Genomic DNA, 22,812 nt, shown 5'->3' on the forward strand with positions numbered 1-22,812 from the left:
TATGAGCTTGATAGATGGGGACAATAGAAAGGTTGGACACTCAAATGTAGGAAGTTGGTATCTAGAGTTAGAGTTAAGCATTGATTATTGGTAGCTAGAAATTGGAGTGCACATTGTAACAACAAAATAATATAAAAAATACTGTGGAGGAACTCAATATAGAATAGTGAGAGGGAGCATAATCACAACACAACTTTGTGAGGTGACTGATGATGTAAGTAGCGTTAATTCATTGAGAGGTTTGCACGTTGGGATGGTGAGTGGGAGTAGGAATTACAATATTGCACATGTATGTAGTATTGTGGAAAGCTAAACCCTAATGGTTTATTTTTGTTGGATGATGAGGTGGGGTTAAGTGGTAGGGAATGGAAAACTTCACCTAAGGTTGTCATTGAGGGTGATGTATAAGGATGAGGAAATGAAGGATTGTTGTAATGGAATGTGTACATCATTCAATTTTTGGGAAATGGATGAACAAGTTGAAGTGGTCAGGGAGAGGACATTGCTAATTAATAAGTATATTAGGGAGAAGTTGGGTAGCTTTGGGTACCCATTAATGTGAGTGATTTGAAGGGGGTCGTGATGCTTGTTTATGAGGTAATGACTAGCGTGATGATAATTGAATTGTTGACGTGGTAATCAAATTAATGATTGGTGTAATGGTAATTGAATTATTTGTGTGATGTTAAGTAGTTTTAGTTGGTGTCCACCATACCAATGAGGCAACAATAGAAGCTAAAGTGTGTATTTGTTCATGCATAAGGGGATGGGGTTGTTGTAGTGGTGGAGTTAGTATGAGCTAGAGTAATGTGGTGGTTATTACCATATTATAGATTGAAAGTCATGCATTAATACCACTACAAACATAGGTTGCAAGCTAGGCATGGCAATTCTATATGCACATTATGGAAGTCAAGAATGGTTACTTATGCACATGTGCATTGGGTGCTAAGTGTAGTTAGTTCTACATTTGTAAGGTAATATTTGTGCATGGTTATTGTTTCCCATGAAGGATGTAAAGTATGCATAGTTACATTTACACAAGTGGGTTGGAAAATAATCACAATTACTTATGCATGCGTAGGATGGAATTTAAGTGTGCTTATGTTTACATGTGTAGGAAAGGACTCAAACACTATTACTTTGTGAAACCAAACAATATGACATAGATAGTTGGGAAGGTCATTGTTGTGGTAGTTACCAAATTTTATAAAAGGGCTTAATGTTGATGCAACTTAATAGTTGGGTGTATCATTATCATCTGCAAAGCCATTACCTTTAAGGTAGGGGGTAGATTGTTCCATTAGGGCAAAGAAGGGGTCATGATTGTAGATGAGACGATTTTGTGGATGATAATGAATGCAATGATAAATGTAAGACACTTGGGGTGATGTCGCGATAGGTGGGGATTTGCTAGGAATATGGTGTATGTGTTCAATGATGATAATATGATGTGCTAAGGGGCTTGTTGGGTATATGATAACAATCAAGAACTATATCCAGTGTTGTAGGGACCATAGAGGTTCAATTGTTTGTTGAGTTGGTGAAATTTATAGAAGAGTCAAGGAACAAACATTTCAATGTTGTACTATTTATTTAGCATGTCCATATGGTTTGGGATTGCTATAATATTTGTAAGGAGGTGGAAAGTGTTGGAAACTTTGCAATGAACTTGTTTTCATTTCGAATTTTTTTGTGGGTGGTTGATATCTTTGATGTCATCAAATAACACATGGTTGCTTAAAGTCTTGATGAAAAGTGATTTTTTTGCATTTGTTTTGTACTTGAGCAACGATGAGGTGAGTTGTGATTATCTATTAAATATAACACTATATGGTTGCAATAGTATGATGAGATTTACCATGATGCACAACTTCAAATAAAATGTTGGTAGTAGTAAAAGCACAAGCATTTTCAACAAGAAATAACATGGTCAATTGGATGACATAGGAACTACACCAATTTGGCAATACAACACCATGAAAAGATGGTTCTAAAATATGCAAATTTAGTAATGAATTATGCAGGTGTGGGTAGCAATGAAACATAAACACAAATGCAAACATACCTAGTGCATGACACATTGATCTCAAAGGGAATGCCACACCATTGATTTACAAATATAATGTTGGTAGTAGTAAAAGCACAAGCATTTTCAACAAGAAATAACATGGTCAATTGGATGACATAGGAACTACACCAATTTGGCGATACAGCACCATGAAAAGAAGGTTCTAAAATATGCAAATTTAGCAATGAATTGTGCAGGTGTGGGTAACGAGCCCATTGGTTAATTTCAGAGAGAAGTGAAAACAACGAAACATAAACACAAATGCAAACATACCTAGTGCATGGCACATTGATCTCAAAGGGAATGCCACACCATTGATTTATAAATAAAATAGTCTAAGTACTTTATATCACCTAAATACAAACATTCCCATGCATGACACATTGATCTCAAATAGAAAGCCACACCATTGCTTTATAAATAAAATAGTTAAGTACTTGTCTCTGCCCTATAATTTATAATGAGATTACTCGAGTATAGGTTCAATTGATGTAAATAACCATAAATGTCCATTAATCATGTGTGAAGCACAATACCATGCTCTAACACATTGATATTAAGGCAAAATGCATTGAGAATTTATTAACGATTGTCTATTATGTCCATGTTGGCTAATAGATAACTTATCATGAAACACACTTACATGGTAAGGGGCATTAACATAGACATATCTATATTTTGTTAGGTACAATTCCATGGCAACCATTTGTCTAAATTCAAATTCACGTGTTTCATTGATGTCTTGCCAAGTGTGCGCTTATAAATCCACTATGTGACGCAATAGGTCGATGCACCAAGTAAAAATGACATATTATCATGTGACATTGATTTGATTAACATTAATACATCCACTCTATTTATTAGTAATGTACATTAGTTCGGGGCTAGAAGTTTGGTCCTCACAGTCTCGTGGTCCAATCCCAAATAAGACTATGTATGCATGAGAGCTCCTCGAGATACGATTTCTTCAACTTGAAAAAATAGTACATTATCTATATATTGAATATTTTTTACCAAAAAATTTATCATAAAACTAAATTTATAAAAACTATATATAAAAAAAATATAACCTAGGATACCAACCTTTTATATTAAAAAAATGATATACTTCAATAATGATTTATTAAAATTTATTTTAAACATGCATCTCATTTATTAAACATAAAAATGAAACTAAATCTTTTCATACCAACTACAAAATCCATTTTAACATCTCATCTCTTTTCTAAAAAATAAAGATGAAATGAAAATAAACCTTTCCACACTATTTTATGGCAGGGCAAAAAATTATTGCATATCCAAAGAATTGAAAGAAAAATCGTTATGGAGAATGGTGTGAAAAGGCCTCCGCGTTTGCCACTTTGTTCCGCCCTTGCACATATTTGTCTTCGGAAGGCACATAACACTAGGGAAAAGGCGATTAGGAATATACCGATCACAGTCACCTATGGTGAGGCACATGCATGAATGTGCATTATGAATCCAGTTACGTACAAGAGTCAGAAAACAAATAAATAAATAATAGTCATAGAACAATGTGTTTGCAGGATGCATGCGGCGCCCTTCAATAGTCACATCCAACCTTTGACGCAGACGCTTCACGCGAGCCACTGCGCTAATTTCCCATTTTCTCTTTTTTAATAATTTTCCCCAAATAACAACAGTAACTTTTTTTAATTGCAGAATGAGGACGGCATGGCGAAAAGTGATTCGGATTTCTTATTTAACAGGGCTGCATCTAGGAGGCATCTCGACAGTCCGCACCTGCGACATGCGCGCGGGATAACCTAGGCGACGGAATTATACGAATAATCGAACCCCTAATATCACAATTACGAACAAATTATTAAATGCTAATGATGCCGGTACTTTAAATACTGTGTATCTCTTGTCCATTCTATTTTCTATTTGCTTCTGCGGGATGGGGGCAATGAAAGAGATAATTGCTGCTACGACAACGACGATCATGTTCTCACAGTAAAGGAAATGCCTAAAACCCCCCCGCCTTTGCACTGGCGGTCACGATCAGCGCAAAGCTCAGAGCAGACGCGAGCTGGATTGGACGCCATGGCTGGAAAGAGAAGGGCTGTTAAGCCCGCTCGGGAAAATACTGTGAAGCTCGAAGGTAAACGGAAGGAAGATAATGCTTGGTATGAATGCGAGGTCTCATTGAGGTAATGTTGCCGCGGCTTCGTCTCTTTTGCACGCCGATTGCTGTTTCTCTTAGATTTTGCCGTTCTTGATTTTCACTGTACACGAACTCGGTATCAGTCGCGGTGACGTGTATATTCTGTTAAAGTTTGATGTATTCTGCTAAAGAGTTATGTTTCACAGTCCTTAACGCTGAGATTTAGCTGGACTCCTTTAATTTAGTGTAAGCAGTTGTTAGATTTAGCTTAAATTCGTTATTTTTTCTTTAGAGCTACCGCGATTTAGCAGAAATTCGACAGCTTCGACTTGTTTTTACAGAGACTTTATTTAAAGTGAAGTCGCTACTAGGTTCATCTTATACAGGCTTTCTGAAATTAAACTTAAACATTATCTGATGATTTCGTTAAAAACTCTATCATTTAGCGAAGAACACTGAATTTCTACCATTGCCGAGACTTTCTCCCCCTTTCTGAGTGCTAAGCATTCAAGCTTCCATTGACTTTTCTGTCTGCTTAATTTGCGCTGCTAAGTGCTAATTTATTTCCTATTTTCCAATCTTTGCCTTAAAAGCTGCCTTTTTTAGAGGCAGTCAACTAACGCGGCTTTGCTTTATTCGGAAAGCAGGTATAGAAATCTGTGCAGGTGCAGGAGAAACGAGTGTGTCTAGACATGTGCTGTCCTATATGAAAATCACGAAACGCCTTTTACATGGAACTAGATGAGCAGTATATTCTAAAATCTGTGCATATTCATAAAATCTGTATGTGTATGTTGACGAGGTTATCTTGATAGTGTAGCACTGTAAGCTAAACCTTTTGGTTTTTGTTTGTGCGCCTACTTGTTCCGTATTATGTCAGATGTTGTTCTCCTTATGATCTAGTTTATGTTCAGAGCTCAGGTTTCGAAATCGAAGAACCTCCTACGATAAAAATTAGAGTGGCTGCTACAATAAAAGCTGTATAACAAAATATTTGCCTCTATTACTCTGTTATTTTTCTTAAGTTAAGGACAGTTCTTACAAGTGATGTCCGAAGATAAATTCCAGTAACGGTAAACATGTTGATGCCACACTCTTACAAACACAGTGTGAACTAAAATTCACACTAGCTTTTGATGCTATCGACATACAAATAAAACGCCTTTCCTCTCTGGCATGTTCTCAACATTCTTTATTTAATTAGAATGAAAGGTATGGGCCTTATTTCGGTTCTTAATTTTTCCTGATCCAATCTGTTTCACTTAAAGCCAATGTCAATTACTTATGTAATATCTCCAAAAGCTACGATTTTGCATTTGAACTTTTCCCCCTTTACATTCTTCTATACTGGAAGATATATTTACTATTTCCTGTAAGTGAGTTACATTAAAATCAAGAAGAATAATGGGCCCGAATGCATTCGTAATTTGAACTTAAACTAACTAGACTTTAAACAGCTAATAAACAAAATTCGAGCTTGTTCCAGTCACAAATTTATTCTGTCAAAGTCACCCAGGAAGTGCCTGGCCCCATCCACATGATTCGGCCTTGTGGAGGCAAATTGGCCCATGAGAGGCAAGCATGTCATAAGTGGATTCGGCCTTGTGGAGGCAAATCGGCCCTTGAGAGGCAAGCATGTCATAAGTGGGAATCAGACCTGAATGGGTAGCACAACAACCCCTTGCATTATCCATCCAAGCTAGACCCCACTAACTACTTAAATTAGATGTATGAAAAACCCCTGGTTCTGTATTGTTGTACTGCATAAATTGGGATAATCTTCTCGTCAATCCAGGTAAGTTGTCTCAAGCGGTAGGGCCACTCTCCTCACATCAAGGCACAATCTATTTCCAACAATGAGGATTGCTTCTAAGCAAAATCTTCAGCAGGAATCAAAAGACTGCAAATTCCAAGAAGAGAACTTCACTGCCCTTGATCATGGCGGCTACTGGCAAAAGTTGTGTGCCACAGAGGGAGTAAATGTAGGTTGGTCAAGTCTTTATATAAAATCTTCAGCAGGAATGAAAAGGCTACAATTTTAAAGCAGAGACCTTCACTGCCCTTGATCGTAGTGACTACTGGCAAGAGTTGTGAGTCAAAGAGAGTAAATGTTAGTTGGTGAAGTCTTTATGCAGAATTTCTGAAGGACGCAACAAGATGGTATTTGAGATGTTTAAAGTGCAACAAAACTACATAATACATATTGTAGAAGAAGCAGTCACAATTTTTTCTTACAAGTTTTGTTAGACCTTTTGCAGCTTGGCCCAGCAGTTGTGGTAGAGTAAAAATGGATTCTGGGCACCAAAATAGTAACTACCAGTATAACCCATTCCACTTTTATTCTTCTGTCCAAATTTTGAGTTTCTTATAAAAATCTGTGTGGCATTATTTGTTGCATACTACAAAAAGTCAGTACTGATAGCATACTGTGCTTGAAAACGATTCTTATTCAAGGTTCTGACCTAAATTGCTATGCTATTTATCACCTGGAGGTTCTGTGTCAATTTAGCTGCACTGATAAGATTACATTACTTATTCCATGTGATGTTCTGCAACAGGCTGAGAAGATACTACCGAATCTATGAAACCCCAAGCAAAAAAAAATGAAGGAAACAACATTCAATTTAGCCCCTTTTTTGACCTGTGTATAAATATTAAATGGTTGAATCTGTGAGAAAGCAAATATCTAGACCCTCCTAACTAAGCCTCTGCCCAACAATCGAGTGGATGATCCTAACTTCCCATAGTTACAAAATGAGCAAATATTCAATATTCAACTGACAAGTCCATAATATAACCCTTACAATATGTATATTCCACTTGTAGCAGCCTTTTTAGCTCAATGCTAATACCACCTTCTGCTGATGACTCTCAAATGTTGAAGAGATTCAGAAGTTCTCTGTTTATATTCATTAGCTGCTCATTTAACTTTGTAAGAATTGTAATAGCTACTAATCTTGGATTATATATGCTTAATTACAAGACCATGAAAGCACACACCACATGTGCTGGCAGTGCTTCCATATTTGGAAAATTAATGAAACAAAACCACTGACTCTGTTTAACATCATTCCTTCCTCCATGTCAAAATTTCAAATTGCTTCCTTGGTACACACCCCATTGTTTTCCCATAAGATTTAGTTGACTTTGGGAACTAGGAAAGCTAAGTCAATTATGTTTTCAAGAACCACTGTGAATCTTAGCATCTTCACAGCAGAACTACGCTTCTTTTAGAATAAAAGATTGAAAATATCTTCTTCTAATTATTATAAAGTAAGAATAATGCATGAGTCATGGTCTTTCTCACATCACAAGGAATATATCAACAAACATGAATCAGGATTGTAGAACATCTATTTGGGGTATTATTAAAGATACTAAAATTTCACATCTTTACCTTCTTCTCAAATGTTGGAACAATAGACCAGAGTTCTTGGAGATTAATATCTAATGTTTGATTTAGTTGAGTTTGGGAACTAGGAAAGCTAAGTAAATTATTTTTTCAAGAACCACTGTGAATCTTAGCATCTTCACAACAGAACTACGCTTCTTTTAGAATAAAAGATTGAAAATATCTTCTTCTCATTATTAAAAAGTAAGAATAATGCATGAGTCATGGTCTTTATCATATTACAAGGAATATATTGATGTGCACAAACATGAATCAGGATTGTAGAACATCTATTTGGGGTATTCTGAAAGATACTAAAATTTCACATCTTTACCTTCTTCTCAAAGGTTGGAACAATAGACCAAAGTTCTTGGAGATTAATATCTAATGTTTGGTTCTTCATGAGTTAGAATTGAAGGTCAAAATGTTGTTATTCTTATAAAAGATAACAAGAAAACGACTTGTTAACTTACATAACTTTCAAGGAATACATTGTTATAGTAGGTTGGGTACTGCAAATGTAATAGCAATATCTTTCAACAGTATAAATTAATAAGGTTGTCTAGATATTTACATTTACAGTCAGGGAAAGTTGTTTGTATGTTTTTAGCAGGTTTGATTCTAATGTATGTAGCTACTATAATTTCATATTGTTTACTCCCTCCTCATTCTTTTCCAATTGTTGTTCAGGGCATATAATACTATTTAAAAGATTTGGATTTTGAATCTAGAAGGGTTGAGTGAATATACACTTCCCTTGTATTGGAGTATGCCGTTTTCCAAGCAAATTTAGAGTTAGTTAATTTTTGTTTACAACTTATCTTTATGGTCTTTGTTTTTTTTTGCGTAACTTGCATATATATTTGAGACATTCAAAGATGAACACTAAAATTAAGCTAGTGCAGTGTCTCCTTTTCCTAGATAAGCTATTTGTGACTTAATTTTCACTACCCTTCGCTTTTTTGTTTCAAGTTTATCTCATTTGTTAGAACAAAAGGACCTTCCCGACTTTGTAGTTTCTAGAGCTAGTCATTTTGGAGATTGTTAAAGGTCAACTGGTAGGTCTTGTAATGATGTCTTTTGACACCACCTCTCTTGCATGGAGTTCATAGTTAATCACTTCTATAATTCCCTAGTTTTTCAGCATGACATTAGACCTAGTGGTTTAAGATTTAGACTACTTTTCTACAAGTCATTTTGGAGGCTATTTGTGCATATGATCTCTTGTTTGAGTTAGATCTCAGAAGTAGATTAACTTAGGTTAAGACTTGTAAATTGGATTAGGGTTTGTAGAGTGATTATGAGTTCTAAGCATAGCCAATGGTTATAAGTGGCCAAAATGATGGCATGTGGGCACAAGATATAGAAATGCTATCAAAGAGTAAAGCTCTTTGGCATTCACAAATATTGTGGTTTCAAATCTTAAGGATCATCATTACAAGTCCATTATTAATGGAAGAAGGATAAGGTTGTTACTTCTCCAAGGAGATTCACGATCATACAAGCAGGATTGATTGTTCAAATTGAGTCTTTTAGTTGTTGAAGAATCCATTTGATAAGATCAACAAAAGTCGGGTTATGCAGATTGAGAAAGAGTTGATATCTCTTAACCTTCTCTCCTTTGATAGGATTGAAGATTATTTGGCTTGTGTTAAGGAGCTACAATTGAAGTTGGATAAGTGGGAAAAGGATTTTCCAAAGAAGGATGGTCAATTATATAAATAATTTGGATGAGTATGAAGAGATGCTATAATGTTTTTCATTCAACATTTCATGCTAGTTGGGTTTCTAGAAAAGAAGACAATAAGAACTATACCTTTGATTCTTTTTTATGATTTGCCAATTTGGGCATAGGAAAAGTTGTTTGGTGAAGGTAAAGTTGAGAATAAGCAATAGGGCCATCTTTGTAAGGGCAAAGGTTGACAAGACTATAGAGAAAATGGCTGTGGGTGTAACCAGGAGAAAGATCATGTACGTTACCATGAGATTGTGTTGACCAGACTGACAAGAATCATGATAGTTAGCCATCGACTAAGGATGGTAAGAAGAAGGCACCTATAAATAATGTGGAAAGGAAAGGTTGTCGAGAAGACTTGTTGTAAGAAAATTGGTGATATTGAGGAAAAGATAAAACAACTTGAAGGTGAGGTGTGGAGTAATCAATTAGTTGTAATGTGGAAATGCAAGGTTGTCGAGAAGACTTGTTGTAAGAAAATTGGTGATATTGAGGAAAAGATAAAACAACTTGAAGGTGAGGTGTGGAGTAATCAATTAGTTGTAATGTGGAAATGCAAGGTTGTCGAGAAGACTTGTTGTAAGAAAATTGGTGATATTGAGGAAGAGATAAAACAACTTGAAGGTGAGGTGTGGAGTAATCAATTGATTGTACAACATTAACTTTTTGAAGGTAAATGGGATATTTATACTTTTTCTATTAGTACTTCCTAGACACAATATGCTCACACTACTAAAAATGAGTGAATAGTGGATTTTGGATGTACCCATCATATGGAAACATATACTTATCTATTTTCATCAAGGCTAGAGAAGATAAAAATTTGTTATAGAAGATTATACCCATTGAAGAATTAATATTTGTTGTGGAATTTTTTTTTATTTTGCTTGTATTAAAGGGGAAATTGAATTAGAACATACAATCATTTTTGCCACCAAGGATCACATAGCTTTGTTTCCAAGAACCCACCTGCCTTAGCCTGATACAATAACCGACAAACCATATTGAGCAAGGTTAGTAAGGATTCGAACTAAGGTGGGCGACATTATCATCGTGAGTCCCAACCTCTGAGACCACCCCTGAAGGACATTTGTTGTAGAATATTATGTAGTTACTGAAGTTGGTTTTGGTAGGATTGAATGCCAAAATGGTGTGATTAGTGATGTGTATCATATACCAAGTTTTAGTGCCAATATGTTGTCGATATCCCAATTAACTGAAAAATGGTAAGAAGGTTGAATTCTAACCTAATAAGTTTGTTGTGAAGGATGTCAACAATGACTTTGTTGTTGTGTATTCTTGACCCTAAAGATAGATTGTTTAAGTTCTATGACTCGCTAGACAAGACCTAGTACCAACTACACTCATAGCTAGGATTGATGACCAAAGTAGAATTTGGCATGAAACTCAAAGATTTGTACTTTCGAAGTATGAAACTAATGGTCGAGCTTAATATGTTCAATGGGCTCCATAGTGTAGTACCCGTTGGTGGTGTATGCGAAGGGTGTGTGCTTGGAAAGCATCATCTAGTTACATAGGAAAGTCTTGGAGAGCAAAGATTCAACCAGAACATGTCCCTAATGATTTTCTACAATGAACCAACAATCATTTCAAGTTATGTTTTGACCTCCATTGGTGATTTTTCTAAGTATACTTGGATATATTTCTAGAAGCATAAAGATTGTGTCTTAGCAAAGTTCAAGGAGTTTAGGGCATTCATCGAAAATCAATATGGTTGACCTGTGAAATGTCTAAGATTTGACAATGGAGAAGAATATGGGAGCAAGGCATTTGATAGCTACTTGTCATGTAATATCTCTTGGTATAGATCTGTACCTTACACACATGAATAGATGAAAGAAAAAATAGAACATTGGTAGAAATGGAATGGCGTTTTCTTTAGGCCCAAGATATGTCGACTAGATTTTGGGTTGAGGTTGTTTACTGCTCAAATTATCTTCTTAACATGATTTCAACCACGGTTGTTTGGGATGTGACTCCCCTTAGACATGGAGTGGAAGGAAAATATGAATGGTTAATATCGAAACATTTGGGGGCATATTCTAGATGATAAGAGAAAGAAGTTGGATGCGAGTCGTGCTTATATTATGGTGGGCTACTTTGATGAGTTGAAAGCATATAGTTTGTTTGATCCAATGAAACGAGGAGTTATTTGTAGGAGGGGTGATGTGTTTGACGATTAGATTTCATGTGTTACCTTTGTTGAACTCCTCTTTTAGCATTTTAAGCAATGATCCATTTGACACTATGAGGAAATTTGGATAAATCGATCTATAGAACACATTGAGTGGTGTGGTGACCAACTTGTTGACTGAGTAATCAACTCACAATTAACTCGACTTGCAATTGACCCTCTGTGGCAAAGTGGCTACAAGCAACGAAGTACCAAACTATATTCGACTACGGCTTTTCATGGTGCAATTATTGCAAAAACTCCTACTAGGGATATTAATTTTCCTCCGTGGGAAATTGAGACAATTGAAGTTGTTGGTGTTGATATAGGAATGTAAATGACTATAGTAAATAGAGGATAAAAATATAGTGGTAGTGTTACTTTGATGATACGCGTGCTCAAGGTATGTGATCTTGAATCATATGCATATGTAGTGTCACCTGGTTTGAATTTGAATTTGAGTTCGACAACCTCGAAATTCTACAAAAAATCAACTGTGAAATTTTTTGTGATAAAATTCAATATTAAATTCAACATACTATTTCACTTGGAGGGAGTGACTGACACTGTTATAGCATGCGAGCTTATCACTGCGTGGTGAGAAAGCAAAGTGAGAGTTAGGCACAAGCATGGGCATGGACAAAATAGATTGAAAACCTTTGGCATATGTGGGCAAGATGAAAATCATCAGCACGTGTTGCGGACAACCAAAACCCCACACAGACAACCAAGACTTGTGGAGAAATTTGAGTTTGTTGAATTGCATTTGTATTAATTTTCCCCACCTTGAAATCTGGGGGATTTTAAATTTCGAGCTCGAAATTCGCCGAATGCAGTGACACAATGCATCTACTCATGGTTGACCTAAATGAGAGGATCTATGGTTGTTGAGTGTAGTTCCTTTATTATTGCATGTTAAACCCTACCTTTTAGGGCTGACATCGTCATTCTTTTGTTGTTTATGCATAGTTTCTGCCATAAAACTCCATTATAAACCCTATATCCTTGGTATATAGTTGGAGGTCTTGTCTCTTTGTTGATTAATCACTAAAGACCTTTACCTTTGGTTGTTGTATGACATTGCTTGCCTTGTCATTGAAAATGTGCAAAACCTTAACTTACAACAACCCCCTAACTGATCTAGGAATATAGTACTTGATCTTCAACAACGATTATTTAGGACTTCTAGGCTCCGCCTATACTATATCCCAATCTTTATACCTCGTTCAAACTTCCAATTTTTATATTTTGAGAAATATACGCTATTGTTATTAAGACAACCTTCGTATGTACGCTACTTTAGAGAAGGAAACTCGTGTATATCTAGTTTACTGATTTTTTTTGTATTTCATCAGATGATTTTTCTTAATCAATGCATCAATATATTAATTACTTTTCAGTATGCAGTAAAGAACATAAAGAAACCACAACAAACACGCATAGAACACCAGGATTTTTAGGTGGAAACCCAATGTCTGAGAAAACCACCGTTGTTGTTGTCTCTGTCTTATTTCTTATGATATAAAGAAAAGTATTACATTTGTACTGATGTAAACTCTTTTCAGTATGCATACATCCACCTACAAAAAGCTACAATCTTCTCTCGTTCTCTAACACCTATTGAAAGGGAGCTCTAACCCCCATGATCTTGTTTACCGACTCCTACTAGAAGGGAACTTCTACCCCCTTTCTGAAGGCTGCAACCCTCAGCTCCTTTAAAGAAAAATATTACATTTGTACTGATGCAGAGTCTTGTCAGTATGTAGACACCAACTTGCAAAAAACTACAATCTTCTCTTGTTCTGTAACACCTATTGGAAGGGAGCTCTAATCCCCGTGATCTTATTTACTGACTCCTACCAGAAGGGAGCTTCTACCCCCTTTTTGAACACTGCAACCCTCAACTCCTTGTGGACCACTTTTCAAAATATTCTAGATTGGATTCCCCTGTCAAACAATAATCACACAACTTGTAGGCCACTTTTCATCAAATTTTCAATCTGGATCCATATCAATCATAAACCCAAACAAACTGAAGCACTGAATTTGAGACACTGTCACACTGCAGATCAATTGAAATTTTGAAGTATCAAATTGCTAAATGCAGAGCCCAACCAGAAATAACAAATATCAAACTTTATACGCGACTGTAAAGAATAAGCCTTGCGTATGTACACTTTTCTTTTGTATAAGAACTGCGTACAGATATCAGATTATTCAATACTGAATCATCAATCACTGAATAATATATACATAAATTATCAGCCAAAGATCACTTGAACCAATCACAGATTACTGAATCAAACACAGATCACCATGTTGCAACATCATTATCAATCAATATACCAGTCATCATTTAACCCAATCAACAATCAGATACAAATCATCATAATAGAGACATCATCGATAAACAACAACAATCAGAACACCATTGATCAAATGTCATTATTAAGCCATGTTGCAAAACCCTAGAATGTATATGCGACTTCCACAAAACATATCTGTGTATGTATGTGCTTACCATGCACAACACTCGCATGCAAATCTGCACATACTGAAAAATTATTTTGCAAAAATATATGCAACCCCACAAAGACGGATCCCTGTATGTATGCGACTATTCCCAAACTCACCTGCGTGCATATCTGACAAACTTTTTTTGCAAACACAATTTCACTTTCCGCAACCTTTAATGTCAATACTACATACTTCTGAATAAATCATTTAGATCATAGTATTACAATTTTATCAATATTAGCTAGTTAGACGTTTGCAACAAGTAAATCAATCAAGCATATATGTCAACACATTTCAGATCTTTCAGATCTGAGTCTTCTCCTTGCTTGTTGGTGCACTTTTGGATGTAATCATTCATAGACAACCCAATACTTGCACATCCAACACCTTGATCTCCATCTCTTTATATAGTATTTGCCTTAGCCAATACCTTAGGTAAATACCTTGGTTATGTTGTAAGTATTCTTTGACGGGATCAAATATTTGTTGTCGCTCCAAATACTATGGGCCAATACCATGGTAATGACCCTTGGTATCCAAAATACCATGGTGTGGATTTTGTATGCGACATTTGCTCACAAGACCCGCGTATGTACGCAACCTTTCTTCTCAGGATCCGCGTATACTTTCTCAAACTTTGCTTTTATCATCCATATGTCTTTGAACTGTCATTCCTTTGCCCCATAACCTCCAGACTGCATAATCATCCTGTTATTATAATGTTGACATCGTTATCAAATAGGTTGCCATCAAGGACAACACATTAGCCATAATGCCAACAACTATTGAAACAGATCCTATATGAACTAGCTCTCACATGTTGAATCCCAAGCAAATAACATTAGAGATTTTGGTTTTTCTTTAAATATTCTATTTAGATTTTTTAGTTAGATCATTTATTAGTAATCTGTAGTCTGTAATATGTATAGTTGTATAAGTTATTAAATACCTATAGGTTGTATAATGCATGATAAAGCTACTTTGGCAAGGTTTGACATATCAAAATGTTAATTTTCAATTTTTGATAATCCTAACAAGAAAGCTTTAAGACAATACATATAATAATATGTAGTGTACAAAGGATGACTGTGCCATTTATAATTTCATTAGAGTAATCCCATCCAACTCTAGGTGAAGAGCCCTCTTAGAACAATATGATACATAGACTATAGCATGCTGTCAAACAATGTACAATGTTCATTTACCCATGTGTAACTAGATGGGAATTTTGAGATTTTAAGCCAAATGTCAAGGAAGATGACAGGTTTATTAAGATGTAGAGATATTCAATTGATGAGTGTAAAGAGCCATTTTTTGACATGTAGTTAGACCTACTGTACATAATCATATCAATAGAGTGATCATTGATGAAACACTCATTTTTGTATTAACAATTTTTTTTTTTTGTATAAAGCATGGTGGATCATGATTTCAATCTTCAGATTTATGAATTAACTAGTGATTTCAGTTCTAATATTGTCATTCATGAATGCTTTAGATTTTTAACTTTGAATATGTTTTTTAAAATTAGAAAAATATTAGTGTATTATGTATATTTGGTGTTTCTCCACTGTATCCGGATCCTAGCTTTTCAAGAGTCTGGTGGATCCGTATCCATATCCATTTATGTTTCCTGGTAACTTAGCCTTCAGCAATTCTCATTCAATATCTCACTTAGGTGATCATTAGGGAAACCTCCCTTGTGGTTGAATACTACTAAGCGGGAGAAAGGTTGCTAAGGTGACAGTGGCAACCAATCTCTTGCTGTCCTAAGGTGTGGTCTACCTAGCGAGCCTCTGCACTAGGCTTGTTAGATTTTGCAGCAACATTGCCCTTTGAATTTTGGAGCCTTTAAATAGAATCTTACCAGTCCTTGCCCTTGACAAGTCATGTCAACCATATTTTCAAAATCATTCCTCATGCATCTTTTTTATTCATTTGTCTCTTCTTTCCCTGCTGCCGCCAATGACAAGGATTGGCCTCTTTAACAAGTTCCTAATCATAGATAGTTGCTGCCAAAGCTTATGTTTTCATCATATTTTCATGATTGATTGTTGCCGTATGAACTGAACAATTATTATTTTCTATCTGACTGGAGCTGCCTATGGAGGACCTAGGGTATGCATTCCATGGATCCAAATGTACTCGGGACACAAATCCTAACTTTTGCCTATAAAATAGTCCCTCCCACATTCTAAAACACAGAAGTCTGATTTTTTCATACCAGTCTACATTTCTGAATTTAGGAGAGCAATTTGGAGTGAAATCTACATTTCTGAATTTAGGAGAGCAACATTGCCCTTTGTATTTTGGAGCCTTTGAATAGAATCTTACCAGTCCTTGCCCTTGACAAGTCATGTCAACCATATTTTCAAAATCATTCCTCATTCATTTTTTTAATTCATTTGTCTCTTCTTCTTTCCCTGCTGCTGCCAATGACAAGGATTGGCCTCTTTAACAAGTTTCTAATCATAGATAGGTGCTTCCAAAGCTTATTTTTTCATCATATTTTAATGATTGATCGTTGCCATATGAGCTGAAAAATTCTTAATTTCTATCTGACTGGAGCCGCCTATGGAGGACCTAGGGTCTGCATTTCCATGGATCCAAATATACCCGGGATAGAAATCCTAGCTTTTGCCTATAAAATAGTCCCTCCCACATTATAAAACACAGAAGTCTGATTTTCTCATACCAGTCTACATTTCTGAATTTAGGAGAGCAATTTGGAGGGAAATCTACATTTCTGAATTTAGGAGAGCAACAATGCCCTTTGAGTTTGAATGCTGGAACCTTTGAATAGAATCTTACCAGTCCTTGCCCTTGACAAGTCATGTCAACCATATTTTCAAAATCGTTCCTCATGCATTTTTTTTAATTCATTTGTCTCTTCTTCTTTCCCTGTTGCTGCCAATGACAAGGATTGGCCTCTTTAACAAGTTCCTAATCTTAGATAGGTGCTGCCAAAGCTTATGTTTTCATCATATTTTCATGATTGATTGTTGCCGTATGAACTGAACAATTATTGATTTCTATCTGACTGGAGCCGCCTATGGAGGACCTAGGGTCTGCATTTCCATGGATCCAAATATACCCGGGACACAAATCCTAACTTTTGCCTATAAAATATTCCCTCCCACACTCTAAAACACAGACGTCCGATTTTGTTAGGAGTTGTCTTTAGTGCGACTTTTTGATTTTCTGGTGTTGGAATCCGGTGGAAAAATTTGAGGGGAAATCTTGACTTGTATTATTTAAACTGGTTTTTTGACTGTTTATGGATTCAGCACCCTCAAAAACCCCTAGGGCACTTCGATTGTGCAGGGGTTACCCATCAAGCTTGTGATTTCAATAAATTCCTACCGAATTTTAGAGAAATTAGACCGGAAAAACCCACTGGAAAAGCTTCCAAAAAGTCGCACGAAAGACAACTTGATTTTTTTTATACCAGTCTACATTTCTGAATTTAGGAGAGCAATTTGGAGTGGAATTTATTTTGAAATCTGAATTTTCTATGCTTTTGGTCTATGTTCTTTTTTTTAATGTGTGTGCATGTGTCATTTAGACAAGGGGTTAGCTTAACAGGTTGTTGCAAATGTCGCAGTGCATTTGGCTAGTTCTGCGCTGGTAGGTGCCTGTTTCAAGTCTCCTTGGGTTAGGTGCACTAGTCTACGCTGATGATTCTAAGGATGCCATCCCCATATCTTCATCTTGACTTCTAAAAAACAGAATATTCGGATTGGGCAACATTTCCATGCAACTTAGCTTTATTTTGACTTCTAAAAAACAGAATATTCGGATTGGGCAACATTTACATGCAACTTAGCTTTATTCTCTGATTGAGAGCTCTACATGCAAAATGAGGATATATGATGGCATCTAGATAGTTAACTTGCTGCAGCTTGACCATGTTACCAAATCTAAGAGGGGTCATTGAAGATAGTTGTCCAGAGAGTTTTACTTGAACATAATCTCACTTTATTGGCATTTTTGAATAAAAAGATTACCCATGACATGTTTAATAGACATTTTTAACCACTTTGATTATGTCATCACCCAAAATTGACCAGCAATTGCTTTCATGGAAAGATTACAAATGGACATATCAGGCATTGTGCCACTATCACCACACTCAAACCCTTTCTTGCTTTAAGGCTACTGTGTGCTAGTCTTACGGGGCAATCCCCAATTAGGTTTTTAATGTACATGGGAAATCTGCAATAAGAATCACCTACTTGACCCAAAATTGAGGAAATAAATTTGTAAATATGTTAGTTATCAGCCAAAACATGTAATAAGAATGCTTTACATCCCACTGACAACCGAATTATCCTTCAAAGACACAACATATTGGACAAATAGTAATCTAAATCTGCAATCTGGAAATCTTAATCTGTTAATAGACCCAAATTACAGTTTAAAGCTGAATGTGTAAACCCTAGGTCTGTTGGTCTGGAACCTTTATTTTCTGTTAAAAGACAAATCAGATTTAGATCTGCCCAATAAAGTACCAGAGCTACAGTTTTAAACCCTAATTTTTGGTGATAAAGGTTCATATCTGCAATAAATATGCCCATTAAACTCTAAATCTCCAACTTAGAAATGTAAAAAAATCAGATCTGAGTTCAGATCTACTATAAATATGCGCAATAAACCCAAAATCTGCAAATCTGAAACTATAGTACTGAAATATTTCGATCAGAATCCAGATCTGTAGATTTCTTGCTCAATGAAACATCAAATTTGCAAATTTTGATGATCCAAAGTGCTGAAAATTAATCACAAGCGATCTGTGCCTTGATCCTGAGGGTACTATGGAGTCGTAAAATGCAAATATCGTTTTTTTAACCATGATGAAGAGCAAAGATGCTAATCAAATTATAGTAATGACAGTGACTTGAATACACCACAAAAATATTGCTTTATTCAAAACAATGCCAAGGAAATCAAGGGAAATAAAAAGCATGATAGATCACATTGAACTCCTGCCGATTACACTGCAAAGAGGCTGAAATTCAAATAACCATGTTCACGATGCAACAAGGGGATGGTACTGTTGTCACATGCCGCCTACACCTACCTACAGTCAGTGAGAAAAGCCTTCAACCCCACAAGGTGTGGTTAGTGGAAGGGAACTTAGAGAAGGGGCTGTCACGCTGTTCCCGATTCTCTCTATCTAAGCTATCTCCTAGTTTAAAAGTGATATGAGGTTCTAGGAGGAAAGTTAATTTGGATTACTTGTCAAAAATAACTTGTTTCCAAGAATTAAGCAAGCATATAAATGCGCAAATTTCAATTATATATTCAAAGTATAGACTAGTGCATTCAAGTAAATAACAATAACTTGCTTAAAAAAATGAAATCAAGACGATGATAGACAATGCAAATGTTAGACTAGAATAAGCATATGAACACCAATTGCAACTATAAAGGAAATATTATTTTGGAAGAAAATGCCCCAAATAACAAGATACATGAATTACTCGTGAGCATAATGATCATCAAAGCAATAACATGAAATAGAACTACACCAATGATCAATATTCTAAGTACAAAATAATTGAATTGTTGCAAAAGTAAATGACTCACAATACTTGCATCATAAATGCTTCTTGAAATGAAAAGAATGATATTTGCAAATAAAACGCAAAACACATCAAGATAGAAAAATGGGAAATTGCAAGTATAAAGTAAAATGATGATTTAAATGTGCTCTTGGTTGATTTTTTTAGTTAAACTCTAAAAGCAAGATTTCAATTAAACTGCAACCCTGAGACTTCACTCTTACCCGAAAATTCAGATCTCATAGTGAGGAGTCAATAGAGGTGGAGGGTCCCTAAATGTCTATACAACCAACTTAAGTTGGAGGTTAATTTTGAATGAGACTTTGGAAACTCGTAAAATGCAATAAATTTGATATGCCTACTATGTCATGCAAGTAAATTTACAGAAGTTAAATGATAGAAATTGCCTTAAACATAAGATGCATACACATGTAGGATTTGTGAAAATATTTGCTTTGCCTTACGATGGTTTTGCGATTTATCCAAAAGCAAATAAAACTTGAGAGATGCCTTGCATGTAAGTAAATAACAATGCTTGTGATAAAATGAACTTAAGATTGATTAACATTGCAAAAGAAATGGACTTGAATTGAAAATGTGAAATTAAAATGCCTTGTAGAAAATTAAGTTAATGAACATGTGAAGGGTAGATTGTTCAAAGTAAAGTGCGTGTAGCTCAAATCAACATATAAAATGGTGAATGCAAAACCTTACGCTGAATTGTAGCAAACTTATTTGAACAAAATAAAAATGTGATGAGTGAGGTTGTGTAAATTTTAAGCATGCAATTAAAATGGAAAACAAGAAGATGCAAAAGTTAAGTCACCCACATGTTTCTCTCCCTAAATGGAGAGAAGGGATGCCATGGGTAAAACCCAAGCTCCCACAAAAAATAGATCTTTTATTAGCTTTTTACAATGATTAGAAGACCTTTAATGACCTGCCCAAAATATGGAAGAGACAATTACAAAATAGGAGTCTATAGGAACCAACATCTCTTTCTAAGAAGTGGCAACCACAATGACCAAGAAACAATGTTCCACCAAGTTTCTGGGACGAGGAGGTGAGGGAGCGGGGATACGCAGGAGCGGCCTATGCCAAAGCTCCCCACCATTTTTTAGGAAACGTGGGGGGGGGGGCGTCGGGGTCGTAAAAACTTATAAATATAAAATATAAATCGATGAATCATACAACTGAAACAAATTTAAAACGAAAAGCATGATCATTGATATCATTATCATATAAATTATAATCATACATGTAAGTTTGTAACTGTACAGTGTAACTACCAGTGTACTAACTTACTAACAATGCACAATGAAAATAAATTATAAGATTATAAATGTTTAAACTTTTAAACTTTAAACCATATTGATGTTCCACTTCCAACTATGAACATTGAACACTGAATATTGAAATAAAATTATAAAAGTCAAGTGTGAAACATCAAGAGTCAAATTTTTTAATTTTATAGAGTCAAAATAACATAAGAACATATCAAAAGATAAATGAGCATAATTGCTCAAGGTAATCCGTTCAACGAAGCAGATAGAAGGTTGCTTGGCGATGGCGGCAACGTTCCGTTCAATGAAGGAACAGACAGAACGCTGCTTGGCGATGGCGGCAACGTTCCGTTCAATGAAGGAACAGACAGAACGCTGCTTGGCGATGGCGACAGTGTTCAGTTCAACGAAGGAGCAAACAAAAAATGAAATGTCAAATGAACATAACATAAACCCTTTCCGGTCGGTCAACAAATATTAAAAATTACGATTTTTTTGTTTCATAAAAAAATTTGTGAATTTTTTCTAGGGAAACGACCCTTTAAGACCCTCTTCGCCTAGGAAATGACCCCAAAAATGAAGGAAACGACCCCAATTGGAGGAAACGATCTCAAAAATGAAGGAAATGACCCCTTTCAAGTTTCCTTGCGTACCTTGTTTTTTGGGAGCGTGGGGAAACAATCCAAAAAATGAAGGAAACGACCCCTTTCCAGTTTCCTTGTGTACCCTATTTTTTGGGAGCGTGGGGAAACGACCTCCTCTCGTCCCCAAGTCCCCGGAGTGTGAGGGAGTTAGGAAACTCGACCCCTAGGTGGTGGGGGATGCGACCCCGTGGAACACTGCCAAGAAACAACTCTCGAAATCTGAAAATTACAAGTGCACAAAGGCCCACGATCAAGCTAATTTGCTGCTATCCAGGATTGACCACGGCCTCCGTAAAGTTGATCCTCAAGTGCTCTTGGGGTCCTACAACAAATAGTTAGAGTTTCAAATTTTAGCTTTTTCAATCATGTCAACACAAAAGGTGAGCATAGTCTTTAAATAGATCTGAATTTTCTACAAAACCCACACTCAAACTTAGTGTAAAACAAAGAAGAAAGTTAGCAAATATAATCTACAAATATTTTACAAAATTTATATTTCACTACTGAAGAGCATGTTGAAATTTAGACAAGGAATTGGAGCGAAACTCCAATTCTTTTCTAATTTTCAACATGCTCTTCAGTAGCGAAATATAATCGTTATTAGCACAAGAAATTGAGACAAATGATTTTAATTGAAATTGGATTTTGAAAACACAAGTTGAAGTTGATCCTCAAGTGTTATTGGGGTCCTACAACAAATAGTTAGAGTTTCAAACTTGAGCTTCTTCAATCCTATCAAACACAAAAGGTGAGCATAGTCCTTAAATAGATCTGAATTTTCTGCAAAACCCACACTCAAACTTAGTGTAAAACAAAGAGGAAAGTTAACAAATATAATCTACAAGTATTTTACAAAATTTAGACTAAGAAATTGGAGCGAAACTCCAATTCTTGCCTAATTTTCAACATGCTCTTTAGTAGCGAAATAAAATCGTTATTAGCACAAGAAATTGAAACAAATGATTTTAATTGAAATTGGGTTTTGAAAACACAAGCTAAAAACCAATGATCTCTGCAACACAAAATTCTGAGGCGAGGCCTTGAGAGATGACAAATGTGAGTTCTTCAATGAACTTGCTCAAAAGTGGGATGATTCCTCCAAGAATTTTTCGCACGCTTGAGGCTTGATCCAAGAGATGTCTCTACACAACTTCGAATAAACATTAAATCCACACGAGGTAAAAGAAATACAATTATAAAAAGATCTTAGAGATTTATTGGAAAGTCAACTAAAGCTTTATCTATAGCAAACTCTCAAAACCAAATGCCAATTTGAAATCGCTGC

At 35.7% G+C, this 22,812-nt stretch overlaps 1 protein-coding gene across 1 annotated transcript in view; it reads left to right on the forward strand.

Moving 5' to 3' along the window:
• The first annotated feature begins 3,931 nt into the window (after nucleotides 1-3,931).
• LOC149150796 (uncharacterized) overlaps nucleotides 3,932-22,812 on the forward strand; it is a 36,272-nt gene continuing 17,391 nt past the window's right edge. The window contains exon 1 of the mRNA XM_089440836.1: nucleotides 3,932-4,245. Coding sequence (XP_089296962.1) covers nucleotides 4,058-4,245 — 188 coding nt within the window. The 5' untranslated portion in view covers nucleotides 3,932-4,057. The remainder of the gene's footprint in view (nucleotides 4,246-22,812) is intronic.

Source organism: Pinus tabuliformis, chromosome 9 (genome assembly GCF_031772625.1).
Source record: "Pinus tabuliformis cultivar Carrire ecotype Pingquan chromosome 9, CPIR1, whole genome shotgun sequence".
In the NCBI taxonomy this organism is placed as follows: domain Eukaryota; kingdom Viridiplantae; phylum Streptophyta; class Pinopsida; order Pinales; family Pinaceae; genus Pinus; species Pinus tabuliformis.